The sequence below is a fragment of the Camelus dromedarius genome, chromosome 10 (assembly GCF_036321535.1).
Source record: "Camelus dromedarius isolate mCamDro1 chromosome 10, mCamDro1.pat, whole genome shotgun sequence".
In the NCBI taxonomy this organism is placed as follows: domain Eukaryota; kingdom Metazoa; phylum Chordata; class Mammalia; order Artiodactyla; family Camelidae; genus Camelus; species Camelus dromedarius.
The window spans coordinates 25,090,627-25,107,002 of NC_087445.1; the positions used below are offsets into that span (position 1 = coordinate 25,090,627).

A 16,376-nucleotide genomic window follows, 5' to 3' on the forward strand; every position below is an offset into this window, starting at 1 on the left:
ACAAAATTTGACTCACTGTGTGAACCTGGACAAATCATTTGACTTCTCAGTAACATCAGAAGACTGGGCTTGATGATTTGGGGGATCTACCTGAAATCTAGTTTTGAGGCAGTTGGGAAAGAGGTCGACTTGAGGGTTGTGTTATTGTAGGCTGTGTGTATGAATCCAAATCTCAGACTGTTGTTACCAGCAGCTGACAGATTCTCTCCTTCCTCAAATCCAAATCCCACCCTGCGTGAATCACTGCCCACCTGTGTAAACACAGCAGATGCAGAGAAAGGGGCTGTGGGAGGAGGTGGACTCGGCTGACCCTCCTTTTTCTAACCCTCATCGGGTTGAATGGTTTCCTGTCATCTGTGTTCACCCCTGCACAGTTATCCCTCTTTGAACTGAATATACTTTTGAAGAGAAAACACTCATTTAGGAAGCTAGTCTCCAAATTTTTCAAAAAATATGTATTTTATTGTTTCCAGTTTCTCAAGGAGAAAAAAAAATCATTTTATTAATTTAAAGCATAACAAACCTGAAAAATAAGCCTGGAGGAAAAGCTCATTCATTTCACTAATGAGGAGGCAGCAAATGAGAAATTGAATTTTGGAATACTCTTTAAATCTGAAATTTGAATGCTAAAAGTGATGTTGAAAATCTCATTTAGAGAGTAGTGTCTTGTAGAGGTTTGTTTTTTTCTTTAGAAGACAACCTTTATGAGTAAAATTATGATGACATGGAAAATTTGAAAATGACTTGGAAATGTTTCTTAATCAGTTTATTTTAGCTAAACTGTTTTAAATCAGTATTGTTTGCATAATTTGCTTAGTGATTTTCTTTTCTATTTTTTTCTTTCCCTTTGGCCAATTAGTAGGATTCCAATTATAGGATTTTAATAACATGTTTTCTGTTTTTCATTGTTTCTTATTATTTATATTTTCTTATTGTACATACAGTCACATATATTATTTGTTAATTCCTTGTTTGTTATTGCTAAGGTGTAGCCTGCTCCCTTCTTTACTGTGTAGAACCAAGTGGAAATGAAATAGATTAACACAGAAGACGGCATGGCTTTTTACTGTAGAGTCACTGAGGGACTACCGAGTGAATTCTGGAGCTTAGAATCCTCGTTCTTTTAAATAAAAGTTAGGTAATACATGGATACTTCAATGGAAATATAGTTAAGACTGAAAAGATATCTCTTAAAAGAGAACAGTGTTGGAATGTATAGATGATAGGGTTCTAAACTGAATTATTAAAATGTGTAGAGAAATAAGAGTAACTCATATATTGGTTGGAGAGTCAGACTTGATACGGCAAACAGGTTCTGATCACAGGGTCCCTGTTACAGAACGTTAAGATACAGAGGCGTTTGTCGTACGTCACTGACTTAACCGTGTTGACTCTTTCAGGGTATCCGTTACTGTCAGCTGAGATGGGAGAAATAGAAGACGCGCGGCAAGAGGAAGCGGCCCTGCTGACCAAGTGGCAAAGGATTATGGGGATTAATTATGAAATAGTGGTAGGTCAGCTTACCCTTCTAAAAAGTTAGCTGTGTAACTTTTTTTTTTGATGAGTTTATTTATTTATTTATTAACATTTTTTACTGATTTATAATCATTTTGCAATGTTGTGTCAAATTCCAGTGTAGAGCACAATTTTTCAGTTATACATGAACATATATTCATTGTCACATTTTTTTCTCTGAGCTACCATAAGATCTTGTGTATATTTCCCTGTGCTATACAGTATAATCCTGTGTAACTTTTTAACTGTATTTGAGCAGGAAGTTCATGACAGTAATAAAGATGGCTGTCATAAAGAGTCCTCGAGAATGTAGCACGTGCCCAGGGTTTTTTTCGAATACCTAAATGTGCTGATTCAGATGTTAAAAAATCCAACTTGGAGAAAGTCGGATTAACCAAGGAACTAAAATAAATGGGATGAAAGTTGTAGAACTTACAATCCATCAGTATGTCTGGCAGTGGTGTATGTTATATAGACACTGGGAAGGGTTTTTCTGATTCTTGTACCTGGGGAGTCCGGTGGAAGGAGTCAGAATAGAATGACAGAATTTTCTTAAAAATAAAACTGAAATTGTCACGACCTGTGTGCAGACTTGTGAAAGGGCTTTTTCCGACTCCTTCTTTGTCACTCTTCTGCACTTCTCTCCGGAAGGCATTTTATGCTGTATGCTTTTTTCATAGCACTTAAGCCGTCGTGAGTGTTCTATGTTTATTAACGGTTTGCACACCTAATGTAGCAATTGTAATCTGCTGTCCTAAAAAGATGTTTAACAAAATTGACATAAGTTACAAATCTTTAGATATATATCAACAGATTTCAGGGATTTCAAATGGAAAAATAAAATACTAGGTTAGGTAGAATTTTTCGTATTTCTTGTAATATTCAAGTAACTCTAGGTAAGAAGAGATAAAAGACAACAGATAATGATTTAAGGTTAATAATAACCAGCATTTATTGAGTACTTTGTGCCAGGCAGTATTCTTAGTGTTTTTTATATCCTCATGACAAAGATTTTTTTTAAGCGATCAAGTTAGTTAATAGTTAGATAATATTTGAGCAAGTTCAGCTGCTATGACCATTTTAAATTGAATCAAGGAACCATACAACAAGGTCCAGCTTAACTGTGGTTAATTTAACATGAAAAGAGAGTTGGAGGATTCCTTCTCCGGGGTAGGGGTAGGGTTAGCGTGGCCGGCACACGTGACTGCGGCTGTGTCTCTTCAGGTGGTAATTGAATAGTAAAGAGCACCCTTTCCCTAGGCCTTTTGTCACACACGTCAGATGGGAGACTGTGAACTTTTAACTGTCCTTTGTGCGCATGCTCTCCTGGTGGCACTTCCAGTCATCTATTGAGGGCCGAATGTTACTATAAGTAAGAAAGAACTAAGCTATATTGGCTTTCATCAGACAAAGGTAAATACGACATATTTTGGACTTCAGTAGTTTGCTCCATAGTTACACAGCACACATGAAACCATAGGAGGAGTGTGTAGTAGAGAGAAGGATTGATGGGCATGGTGAATGGGATCCTGGAGGGCTGCTCGGAGGGAGTGGTACCTAAATTGGGTTTTAAGGGGTAGAAGGATTTCATCCAGCATTAGATTTCAGAGTCAGATAATGTAGCTTCTAGCATTGACCCTGTGCTTGTTACCATTAAGACCTGAAAATGTCTATTATAATTACACAGTATTTTTCTTAGTCCCTCTATCCCTCAGTTCCCTTAGCTATAAAATAAAGGGGATGAAATAAATCATCTTTAGTATACCTTCTGATTTTAATATTGTAATTATTGGACTCTGTGAAAATGGTGATGTCCCAGCGTTCTTCACTATTTACATATTAGTGTAACAGTAGGAAATAGGAAGTTTTTTCTTTCTGTTTTAAGCTTTGATTCACTTTTAAAGACACGTGTTATCCCCTGGTACGTGTAAGGTCCAGAGGTTGGGGACTATAGGACCAGAGTGCTTAGGTACAAAGCAATTTTCTAGCTTTGGGACTCAATTGAAGGTGACTTCTCAGAACCTCTTTTTCCTAATTTGGGAAGAACAAGGACAGACATTGTACCTATTTATGACAGGTAAGTGAGGTGATCTGTGTAATGGGGTTAGCACAGTCCCCAGCCCATGGGAAGTGCTAAGGGTATGTCTTTTCCATACTGTCGTTTGAGCTCAGACTTTTGATTTTGTCTCTGGTAACCACCATCTGTTATCAACATTCCTGCAGAGCATCTTGGGTGCTTGCAAGTGACTGCTTCCTTTTGGTTTGTGTTGGTTTAAGAAACCGACAGATGTCAGTACTCTTTCCAAGGCAAAGCTCCAGAGGTTTGCAGCTTTACAAGTTTTTGCAAAGTTGTGAGAAACTTGACCTTGAGGGTGAAGATAAAATACATGAGAAGAAAAACAAACAAATAAATGAAAGAACATTAGAATTGGGATGGTTTTTCTCCTTCCAGGTGGCCCACGTGAGCAAGTTCAGTGAGAACAGTGGGTTGGGGATAAGTCTGGAAGCAACAGTGGGACATCATTTTATCCGATCTGTTCTACCAGAAGGTCCTGTTGGACACAGCGGGAAGCTTTTCAGTGGAGATGAGCTACTGGAGGTAAGGAGTTACCCTGTTTTCCCCTCTGTAACTAAAATTCTGAAAAGGCTGCGGGAAGCTTAATGTGGTGAATAAGAAGCTCTTCTTTTAAATTTGTCCTCTAAAGGGAACTTGAGAGAGATACACAAATAAAAATTCACCCAAAGTGAAATTTCCAATCTTTATGTATATTGAGTTTCACACCTAACTCCATGTACGTGTGTGTTTTTTAATTTGTTGGTTTTTTTTTGATCTAGAGAACTATAAAAACTTTCTTTAAAATTTTTGAACATTCAGTTTTTAGAGTGGGTAATAAAATCACATATTTCAGAATCTCAAAGAACACAGTGATACACTTCAGCACAAAGTCTCTCTTCTCTCCCATTCCACATAATTTTCATCACCCCTTATTAGGTGTAATTACTGTTATAGTTGATTCTATGCAGTTTGCAGATATTTTTAATAAGTAAGAAAATTTGAGTATGTTCATTTCTCCTACTTTTAAAAACATGGTAGCATACAACATGTGCCATTTCCATTTTTTTTCACTTAATAATGATATAAAGTATTATTAAACATAAACTTCTCCTTTTCCCTTCCCCCTTTGGTAATGATGTTATTAACTCTTCCTTTCCAAACTATTACACTGGCATATGCAATGTGGGTGAAAGCTAGTGATTTTCCGGTGAGTGCTTTAGAAGGTCCAGTTCCAACAAGACTCTAAAGCTGCATGTCAGTGGTTTTAGATAACACTTCTCCCACGGGTCCAACTATGATGCTGAGCACAGCCGAGCTGTGGAAATCCCCTTAGTACAATTTATATTCATTTAATTAAAAGTTGCTTTATAGAGACTAGCATGGTGTGAAATGTTCTTTCTTGGATGGCGGCTCTTTTTGCACAGGTGAACGGCATAACTTTGCTTGGGGAGAGTCACCAAGATGTGGTGACTATTTTAAAAGAGCTGCCTATAGAGGTGACAATGGTGTGCTGCCGTCGAACTGTGCCAGCCACCGCCCGGCCAGGACTGGAGAGCCTGGACTTATGTGACATTGAACTAACAGAACAGGTATGAGATCTGCGGATGTGAGACTGAGCTGAATATGTAATGGAAAGGCTAAATGGCATTAAAACATTTTTAAGCCTCTTTTCTCTTACTTGATATTTGATTTCCTCACAAATCCCATGGCTTATAGGGTAGATCTTGGGGTCAGACAGACCTGGGTTTGAACCAGGCTTGGCACGTAACTTGCTCTGTGATGTTGGGCAAGTCCTTCGTCTTTCTGAATCTCACTTTTCTCCTTTTTAAAATCTAAGTCATGATGACTGTCCTGGAGGGTTGCTCTATGTGATAAATGAGATAATGTAATATTAGATATTATTACATAATACCTGTGTGAATAATTTATTCACAGTATTCCTATGAAATAGGCACTCATTCCCTGCCCCCTTAACAGAAGAGAAAATTAAAGTGTGAAATTAGTGAGTCTATAGTACGCGTGTGGTAAAAGACACTTTTGCATAACCTCCCCAGCTCAGTGCCTGGCACACGGTTACTGCTCAGGGAACGGCTTAAATATGGATGGGCCATCATTTCTCTGGGCATAGATCTTCTTTGCACACTGTCTATACTTTTAAAATATGAAGATTTGAGCTCATGATTCTTCATGTCACATAATACTCCATGATACTGAGAAAATTCCATTTTCCTGTTCGCTTATTCTTTTCCATTCACATCACAATGTCAAGAGATAGAGCTCATTAGCTTTTCTGAGGACTCATGGTGGGTATCTAAAGTTAACATTTGGACTTTCCATAACTTATAGCCTATTCAGAGCTCACTTAGGGTACAGTGAGAGATGATTGTAGGGTTTGATTTACATTATACTGTAGGAATCAGTACAGTGGAATAATTTTGAAAACTTTGAAGAATAAAGTGCATAGTTCAGTATTCAGATGGGTAATTAGAAAAGGGTAGAATAAGAAGCGTAACTCCAGATTGTGTAGAAACTGAAGTCTAGCACTGTACATATCCAAGTGCATCTTTATGTGGTATAAATGGGATTATTACAGTAAAGAAGGCTGACAGATTTGTATCCATGGTCCTGTGTGCAGTAATTGATAAAAAGCAACGATAGTATTTAAACTAGAATTTCATTATCAAAAACATGTTTTTCCCATTTGATGTGTTCATGCAGATGAACAGAGCTGAATTAACCTAGATTCACTTTAATATATTTTTACTGAAAGAAGCTAACGTTTTGAATCCCTGTTTTTCTGCAAAGTACTTTTTAAATGCTACCTCACTTACGTCTCAGTGACACGTTCTGTGAGAGGTGACTGTGAAGCCCAGGTTAAGAATGCTGCTCAAGGCAACATGGATTAAGAGATCACAGAGACAGTCCTCAAGCCCAGGGCATCTGACTTCAGGTCTTGCCTTGCCACTGTGCTTGTTCATTTATTAAGGAAACAATCATGTGCACGAGTCACAGCGTTTTGTAACCCTTGTCTGCCTAGAGTGCACAATTTTAATATATAGCTATTTTCTCTTGAATTGTTCTTATTTATCATAGGAATCCTTTTTCTTTACATTTTTTTCCTAACAACAGATGTGATTCAGATACTGATGAAAACAGTGAAAGTCATCCACAGCCATGATGCTGAGATATAATCATTATATCTTTTTATAGATCTTTGAACCATGTATTTTTAATGCCCCTTGCGAGTTAGGTGTGTCTTCCTCTTTAACACTTTTTGACAATCGCCATCCTGATGCTTGGAGGTTTTGTGGTGAGCCATGGCTGCTCTCGTTTGTGAGACTTTGATCCTGAACAGGTGCTGGGCCTCCCCCTTTCCCTTGTGGTGTGGGTGTGCGTATCTGCTGATCTGGTGCCTCTGAAATAAGAGCTGTCTGGTCTGTTACCCAGCCTCATGTAGACCTCGGTGAGCTCATCGGGTCCTCGGAGACAGAGGAGCCCGTGCTGGCGATGACGGATGTGGGTCAGAATGGAGAGGAGGCTCAGGGACCTTTGGCCATGTGGGAGGCTGATGTTCAGAACATAGAGCTGGAAAAGGGGAGCAGAGGACTTGGTTTCAGCATTTTAGATTATCAGGTAAATACATCCTACTTTTAATAATTTTTTAAAAAATGATGAGAGAAACTAGAGATATATTGTTCACAGCCGAGAAGAAGCAGATAATATTTTAGAATCATCAGAGATGTATTCTTGTTTTACTGAGGTTGAAAATAATAACTTCATGATTAATTGGCTATCATAAAGCATTTCTTTCAACACTGAATTCATTGAGCCCTTTTATATTTTGTCTCTTGGAAATTTGAAGAATAATGCGGAATATTTTTTAGGAATCCTAGAGAAATGTAGTTGTTTGATCCTTTGAAGGTTATGCCTAAGTTACTCTTACTCCTTTGCCCTTAATTGATGCTTCATATTCAAATGGTGAGACAGAAAGTGTTAGCTACTCATTTCTTTCATCTAAAGTGAATGATAAACTTATAATTGGATATATTGTGAATTCTAATATTCTTATGATTTGACCAAACTTATGAGTTAGCTTCAGTTGGTCACGTGTGGCCTGCGTCCTTCTTTTGTGTTCTGTGCTGAGTGACTGAGGGAATGCTAAAGCGGGTCTGAGAAGGAGCAGCTGCTCCTCTTCATCAGTTAGTACTGAGCCAGGGAGTGTGTTCTTCTTTGGTCCTGGTTCTGGAGTCTGGTTCTCATACTCAGGTTGCTGTGTATGTGAAAACACTGCATCACCAAATACTCTACGGGCTCCTTCTGAACTTCTGCATCTCAGAGACAGGCCCTGCTGTCAGTACACTCACAGCTACAGAAGTTCCACAGCTGTAACTTCCTGTTAATAAACCGTTAATTCATGTGTTGCAGATGACGGTTATAAAATTGGACCGTTTATCAGAATTTAAAGCCATAACGTTAAAGTTGTCTGAATGGTACCACAGAAAGTGAGGCTGCCATTGTTTAGGAGGGACTCTTCCTAAACTCTTTAAAGAGGCCACAGCCTTTACCTAGAGAATTCATTGGGAGTATTGTGTGCATTTTTTAAAAGACACTTGAAATAATTACCCATCCTGTACAATTCGGAGCGGACAACCTGTAACAGCATTTTTAAGTGTCGAAAGAGCTGCCTTCTCTTTCCGTTTCTGTTCTGTCAGGATCCAGTTGATCCAGCAAGCACTGTGATTGTAATTCGTTCTTTGGTGCCTGGTGGTGTTGCCGAAAAGGATGGACGGCTTCTCCCTGGGGATCGACTCATGTTTGTCAACGACGTTAACTTGGAAAACAGCAGTCTTGAAGAAGCTGTACAGGCACTGAAAGGTGCACCCTCAGGAACTGTGAGAATAGGCGTTGCCAAGCCTTTGCCCGTAAGAATTTGGATTTTACTCATTTCTTTTTATTTGCAAACAAAATGGCTTTCAAGCTTTTAGCTTCAGGTGTTCTCATGATCTAGTCATGGCTTTTGGTACTTTTCATCGATACAGTTATTTGGCACCATGAGTGTGAAGACTGAATTTTGAGTAATGTTTTTTAAAAGAATAAAGTAAAGAAAATAGCCAGAAAGTTCAAAAATAAACTTATAACTTACTGTTCTATGGTTCACTTTTGACTTTTTTATTCAAAATTAAGGTCATGATCAATATAGAATCAAATATTTTCAAAGAATTAGACCTCAAAATCTCTATGCCAGATTACAGTGGCCTAAGTTCCTGTTTCTGTTCAATGTATTTTGTTGTCTGATTACTGCAGAGCAAGAATTTGAACTTTCCAATGTGGATTCATCAGGTGGTGACTCTCCTCCTGGGAGGGAACAGCTTTCATGTTTTAGTTACTATGATATAAAACAACTAATGAATTCATGCTACATAATGTAAAAATATTTATTAGGTATAGTGATTGCAACATAGCACTTATCACTGAATTGCAATTACATATTAGAGACATTCTCAATATTTGTGGGTTTCTTCTGTTATAGATACATTTTTAAGTGGCAAGATAAATATACCTTCTCTTAGGAAGGCACATAGATATATTTGCATAAACATCAAATAAAGATTTGTTGACTTCGTGAGAGTTTATTAAAATCGTAAACTTGTTAATATATTTAAAACATTGGTTAAATTTTTCATGCTGTACTTCTTATTCCACAAAGAATTCCGTAACCTATGAAAATTATTTATGAGAATAGAAGAAAGGGAGGGGAAGAGGAAGGGAAGAAGGAAGAATGTGTTAAGCAAACCTCGGATCGAACCAGGATTGTAGAAATCAGAGCAAGAGATCAGTACAACAGGGAATGTAAGAATGAAGACAGGCCATTCTGGACTCTCCGTATTTAAGACTGACCCTATATCTGATTCTAGTCTCTCTATTATATAAAGAAAAATGGCAAACGTGGCTGAGTATATGTTTTTTACTGCCCTTAACCGGAAATTATGCCAGTTATTCAGAAGCAATCTTTTCTTTTCCCTAGTTAGTTCCAAAATAAATTTCTTTCATAAAAGTGTTTAATATTTCACATTTAATATGCATTGCAGTATATGGTAACTACCTCTTGCATAAAGTGAGCTTTATTAACCATTAAATTCATAGGTGTGGGAAAAGAAGATAAATAATTTTTCTCTAAAATACATCTGCATGTACTGCGCACAGAGTGATGTAGGCAAGACAGTCTAAGTACTTTTGCTTATTTTATCTGAGATTGCAGTGAGAATGCTGTGTTTTCTGTCTCTGTGATCGTGGTTACAACATCATATCACAGGACTGCAATTTAAGCTGATTGTGAATGCGCAGAGTTGGTGGTGGTGGTGGTTTAAGCCAGGCCGAATTAAGGGACTTCCTTGTTGGGTTCACTAACAGTCCTTGTCAAGGAAGTTACATTCTTTAAAATAGTATTCTAGTAAAGGATGACAGAGAAGTTGATCCTTCTTTTTAATAGTTCAGTCTTTTGCAACTTCTTTTGTGTCTTAACACCTAAAGGTGGCCTTATTTCTATATTAAGAAGTCATTTTTTAACCCAAATATTTGGCAGAATGACTAGAAGATTATAGTAATGTAAAAAACTTGTTGATTTTGATAATCTTTTATAAGAAGAATGAAGAAATTCGTAGAAAGGGATTCTCATCAGATGATGTTGGTATTGGAATAAGCAACCTCATTGTGTGCTACTAGATGAAACTGTTAAATATGAATATTTATCATATTTCATGCTCACCATTCTGTGTTAAAGTCATATGTTTATTATGACTTTATAATTTGAAAACTTCCCCGTTTTTTCCTCTCCTCCCCTTTCTTTTTCTCCCCTCCCCCTCTGCCCTACCTTTCCTTCCTTCTTTCCTGTTCTCTCTCGTTGGTGAACTCATCCTCACACACTGAGCTTCATTCTCCCTGCAGCTTTCCCCAGAAGAAGGTTATGTTTCCGCTAAGGAGGACTCCCTTCTCTACCCACCACACTCCCGCGAGGAGGAAGGGCTGCCTGACAAAGCCCTCTTCAGGGCCGACTGGGCTCTGGTTAGTGGCCACGACTTACCAAGCTTTCTTTCACAATCTTGTGTCTTAGATTTGCTTTTCAAAGTATTCTAAAGTCTTACTATATTCTTTGATCATTATGTTTTGGGAAACTAAACATTTTCTTTTCAACTCTAGTACTTCTCATAGTTCAAAATGGGAAGGAAAACAAACTATAGTATTTGTGAAAACCGTTGAATCTGTAGGAGATATTGTTAGCAGTGCATTACGTCACCATGTAGAATAAGCCTTTTCATCATACCGAAAGTCGCTGGAGCTCTTGTCTGCTCCAATTTCACACTTGCGTATCTCTAGGCAGTCTTAAACTGTTTGTAGTACTCAGTCATAAGTCAGTTGTTTTTGCTGCCTTTTAATAAGGTAATAGGTATATTTTTTCATTAGATATTAATAATGTGAAAGTCACATGAATTGATTCGGTTACTAAGACCACAGAAGCTTCCAAAAGAGGCAAAACCCATGTTTTTTATAAATACGTGTATGTTAACATTACTGATTTACTAGAAAATCTTAAAGTTTTATTTTACTTCATCTATATAAAATCCTTCATTGTAATACATATATTTAGGAATCACTGGAGGCCACTTGGATGAGTGAATACATAGTTTTTGCTCCTAAGAACCTGATCATCTGGTAGAAGAGCCGATGCTGTGTTAATAGTTAATAGCTAAAGTGTAAAACTAAATAGCACGCTGCTCCAGGCCCTTTGTTAATTGTTGCCTTTAGCTCTTTTATCACTAGCACTGATTTGTCCATGTTCTGTCTCAGTGGTTAGCCTTTGACGTGTTGAAGAGGGTGAGGAGGTCGTGTAGGAGAAAGAATAGACAGAGTGATACCAGTATGCCTGTTGGTCTCAGGTGGAGACTTTGTCATGTGTGTCACAGAGCAGAACTGCCAGCTGACGTTTTTATTTTTATCCCTAGGTGGACACGGACGATGCTGACTTAGCAGACGAGTCTGCATTCGAGTCTCAGTACTCTCCTGATCATGACAGTATCTACTCCACTCAGGCCTCTGTTTTATCCCTTCATGGCAGTGCTTGCAGTGATAGCCTGAATTACGGTCCCTCCCTCCCGTCTTCTCCTCCCAAGGTACGAAGGAAATGCCGTTTTCTTCGTGGGGGAACCCTGTGTGTCAGTTCCCAGAGGTCAATGTTCATGGGGTGCTGGGGGTGTGGCTCGTTGGAGACATCTTATTTCTTCAGTCATGGCTTCATTATCAGGCTAAGGTGCAGGTTCGTTTAGATGGTGTTAATTGGATGTTTTCTAGACTCTTGGGTTCTATTTAAATGTCAGTTCTGTGATACAGAGTGATAGGCACAGGGTTCAAAACTTTGATTAGGATTTGCATGTTAGAAAGAAAAACTTTAGTGAAGTCTGTTTCTCAGATTGTGTTTTTAGCTGTGTGTACTTTGGGAGAATTACAAGAGTAACTTTATTTTCTTAATGGCTTTAAAACGGACTTTCATGCAGAGTTGGAAAGTAGAGTGTTCCTTGCATGAATTTAGTATTTATTAGCTAAGTTAAACTTAGTGTTGTCATATGTTTTCATATAAAATGATGCCAAAGAATACGTAAAACTCCCAGTGAATGGCTGAGTATGTTTAAGTCACTGGATGTGAATGAAGAATTTAGCTACTGATTGACACAACTGTGCCATCTGTATTTTAGAAATAGATTGTTGGTATAAATGCCCCACCCAGCTCTATGCATTATCTTGATGATATACTCTATAATGTTTAATAAGTAATAGTTTAAAACCTGTTCAGTCTTTTGGGCGTGAAATGGTATCTTACTGTTTTAGTTTGGAGTTCTTGACTGCTAGTGAGGTTGAACACGTTCTCATGGATTGGCCATCTGGTATTCCCCTCCACCAGTGGCCTCTTCATATCTTTTGGTCATTTTTGTATGGGATTTCTTGTCTTTCTATTGATTTGTTGGAGTTGTTTATATTATCTAGAAATTGATGTGCAGGGCAATTCAGTGTGTTTCTCTAAGTATGTGTGTGTGTATGTTAAAAATCTGAAAATGTGTGGGAATGTTCCTCTCAACTTCTGGGAAGATGTTATTCTTGGAGAAAAAAGAAATCATGGGAATTTAGCTGTATCTATAATACATTACAAACTTTTAAGAAGAAAGAGAGATTGAAGAAAATACACCAAAATATTAAGGTCTGTTAAATCTGAGGAAAGAGTTCATATGTGGATATATTTTCTTTATTTTTCTATGTTGGGAACATTTCATAAACAAAACATTCAACATTAAAATAAAAGACTGAATAATAGTTCTTTCTTAAATATATGAAATGTATATTTTCCACATAAATTCAGTAGGGAGGGAATCTGTATTTATGAAGAAGTTGGGAAGTAGAATTTCCACAAGCCTAACACAGTTTTCCTCTTTTCTGATAAACAAGTAGTTTTTTGGCCAGAACATTTTCAGAGCATTTTCTTTTGTGTTCAAGGTGCACCTGTTATCCTTGCAAATGATGCTGGGCAATCTCCTTGAATTGGTTTGCAAGGTATAATCGTGAATGGAGCAGCTGCTCCCCTCTCACACCTGAGACTGTCTGTCTGACTGAGTCCTGTCTGGAACATACTCAGGCTTTACTGGCCCCAGGGCTGGAAGCTGAGTTCATCTCCTAATGGAATCTCCTAATCCGCTGCACAGCACACTTCATGCCAGTGGGACAGATTGCATTGTTTAATTTAGTAATTGTTACTTAAAGGGATTACACAATCTGCATACTGAGAAGCATATATTTTACAGGGCAAATGCTGGCTGTATGCAGCACAACATATTGGCTTACTGAAGTCTGTTTGCCTCCTTTTCTGTTTTTTTCACAAGCATTTTACTCTTTTGTTGAAGCAAATTTTGGCAAGCTGGCCTATCAACTGAAATATTTAAACTACAAAACAACAAAGGAGACATTAATGAGAGTGTTTTAAAACACATTGTGAAACTCCTGTGTGCTTTCAGTTTCTCTTAGAATGTAGGACTGTTTCCCTATCATGGTAAATCTCTGCAACATTGTTTTATTTCTTTGGCTTGTTTGTTTTTGTATTTGTTTTGTGGCGTCTTTTTAGTACCTAGATATTTTACTGGAAAATTGTATGTAAATAAGAACAAAAGTAGATGATTCACTCACCTTCCTTTATCTTTGCACTAAATTTATTTTAGAAAGACAAAGTGGCAGCTTGTTACAGAATTTAGAGTCAACCATTTTTCTTAAAGAAAAGTGAGCTCACTTTAGGTTTCTTTAATTGATAAAGTCGAATGATACATGATATTTAAGGAAGACAAAGAAGCCTCCTTACTGATCTGAAGGATGGGTAAAATAGGATGTGAGGATCCCAGTGAGTCCTCAGATGTTTGACTTTGCTAATTATGAAATAATCTTGTAGCCTTAAATGGTGGTTGGAAATGCACAAATAATTTTACCTCTCTTCTTTACCTTGATGGAGAAGTCTTTTGGCCTTTGCCGGGTGTGCTGTGGAAGTTCTAAAAGCTAATGCTCCAGAGCCTGGACCTGTTGTAGAGGGAGGCCTTACTCCCAGAGGGCAGAGCCTGGACCTGGACAGTTGCTTAGACAGGAAGGGGCTGTAGGCATATGTTTGAGCTCCTTTGCACAAAATTCTCCCATTTAGGGGACCAGTCTGCCTTTTTTTTTTTTTTTTTTGAGTTGTGTTTGCTTAATTTGATTAATTATCGTTTAAGGATTTAAGGGAAACAACCATTACTCACAAATTTAAAAAAATTTGACCACTTCCGTGGTATTTGGATTTATAAAATCAGGTCGCTGAAATGTGGTTTTTTAAAGGCAAAAAGCCAGTGGGTTTTCTCATTGTTCTAGGTTTTAATTTTCTGATTAATCTTTTTATCCCCTTTTCCTTGTCACCTCCAAAGACATAATAGAATGCAGAAATAATTGTTTTCTAAACTTACTAAATGCTTGTAGACTTTTGTTTCAAAGCTCAATATAGCTTCTGGGGAGACGATGCTTTCATTTATTTTTCCTTATTTTGGCTTAAAAGTCCAACCCAGTAAAGATTCTGTAGCTCGGTGGTGGATTTCCTCCTCTGCTTCTTCCCCCACACCCCTGCCCCACGCCTCCTCACACCCCCAGGTTCTCCTCACTCTTGTTCCGGAAATGAAGTGATCCCCAGTTTGGTGCTCGTCCTGCATTCCTGAATACTGGTCCCTCTAGGAAATGCTGTTGGTTCTGGTGCAAGTTGAACTTTATGTTTGTCAAAATACAAACTCCTCTTCACACCCTGCACACGAAACAAAACTAATGTTTCTTCAATCTATGTATTTGAAGGAAAAGATCTCCACTGAGTGTCATTCTGTAGCATAAAATATTGCTGCCTTCCGATTTGTGTTTAAAATGTTGATACCATTTTTTATTTTTATATTTTGAAGAGAGAGTTAGTATCAAAAACTAACTAGATCACTCTAGCCAAGATGATGCAAGTGATTGTGGAAATCTTAGTGATAAAACAGCAAGCTTGCAAAGGTATGAGAGATGTTGCCTTTTCCCTCAGGAGGGTAAGAGTACTGATAATAAAGAAAGTGCATCTTATCTCAGAAGACGCTGTAAGTTAGAGCAGTTGGGCTTACGGTATATTTTTCAAAAGGATAAGGAGACTTGTGTGGTTGACCGATTATTGAATAAAAGCAGGTTGTGTCCAGTGAATGCTTAAATACTTAGCTAGTCTATATAGATACATTCTGTGGGTAAATAAGGTGCCCAGGTGTAACGTTAAATGCATTGCACTTAAGAAGTAGAGCTGTTTTCAAGTATAACCGACATTTTAATTTAACCTTTCTTTCATTTTTTCCTAAGAACAAGAATGTATCAAATGGAGGCTCATGTTAATACGGATTTTTGAAAGACTTCCGTTTAGACACCAAGTTGCAGTGGGAAATTGTAGAGTTATTTTTGCACATCTTATGAGGGAAGAACTGCTTTTCTTTTAGATCCATAAGACTCTTAAAAATAAAACTCAGTCGGTTGTTCAGCAACCAGAAATGTTTCTACAGTAGGCGTATGTTGTCTGCTGTGTTGATTAGCTCTTTCTTTTCTGTGTGTCTGTGTTAACTCCCTCATGAATAACGCATGGTGGTTTCTGTTACGTGATTTATAGTAAACCCCAGCTAACAAGGGCAGCTTGACCTCTTCTGATGAAGAGCAGTTTTGATTGTCATCTTTATTTGAAGAGTGGTAGAGATGATTTACTGCTAATTATTATAATTAATTTAGTAATACAGCAGCTAACCAGCTCTCTAGTAAGTACATTTGTTTTTTTCATAAGACTAAAATAAAGTTGGCTGAATGAGCCAACAGAGTATTATTTAAGTTCTAGGAGTGTGGAGGATGATATTTCCTGTCATTTGTTCCTGAGGATTTTAAAGAGGTTATTTGCTTGTATGATATTCCCACTTACCTCAATTCTTTGTGCCAGGAATATTTGATAATTCCAGAGAGACGAAACTTGATTGAATAAGAGGAGTATAATAAATTGTGCTGGAGCGATTGATTGCCAATGTAGCAAAAAATGGAAAGAGACCCATATTTCACACTACACCCTAACATAAATTCTAAGTGGATTAAAACTGAATCTGAAAACAGACCATTTATAAAATAGAAGAAAAATGCTAAAAAGCATTTTATTTACTCTCTGCAGTGGAAGGACTTATGAAGCAACATGTAAAACCCAGAAGCATTA

The 16,376-nt window shown here is 37.6% G+C and overlaps 1 protein-coding gene across 7 annotated transcripts in view; it reads left to right on the forward strand.

Annotated features, from left to right (window-relative positions):
* The window catches only part of MPDZ (multiple PDZ domain crumbs cell polarity complex component), a 146,055-nt gene that overhangs the window by 62,249 nt on the left and 67,430 nt on the right, over positions 1 to 16,376 (forward strand). For 6 of the 7 annotated variants that reach the window (XM_064490200.1, XM_064490202.1, XM_064490203.1 and 3 more), the window contains exons 13-19: positions 1,401 to 1,510; positions 3,968 to 4,114; positions 4,996 to 5,160; positions 7,019 to 7,204; positions 8,284 to 8,493; positions 10,517 to 10,633; positions 11,572 to 11,739. In XM_064490200.1, the coding sequence (XP_064346270.1) occupies positions 1,401 to 1,510; positions 3,968 to 4,114; positions 4,996 to 5,160; positions 7,019 to 7,204; positions 8,284 to 8,493; positions 10,517 to 10,633; positions 11,572 to 11,739 (1,103 nt within the window). The remainder of the gene's footprint in view (positions 1 to 1,400; positions 1,511 to 3,967; positions 4,115 to 4,995; positions 5,161 to 7,018; positions 7,205 to 8,283; positions 8,494 to 10,516; positions 10,634 to 11,571; positions 11,740 to 16,376) is intronic. The other variant, XM_064490204.1, reaches the window with a different exon arrangement.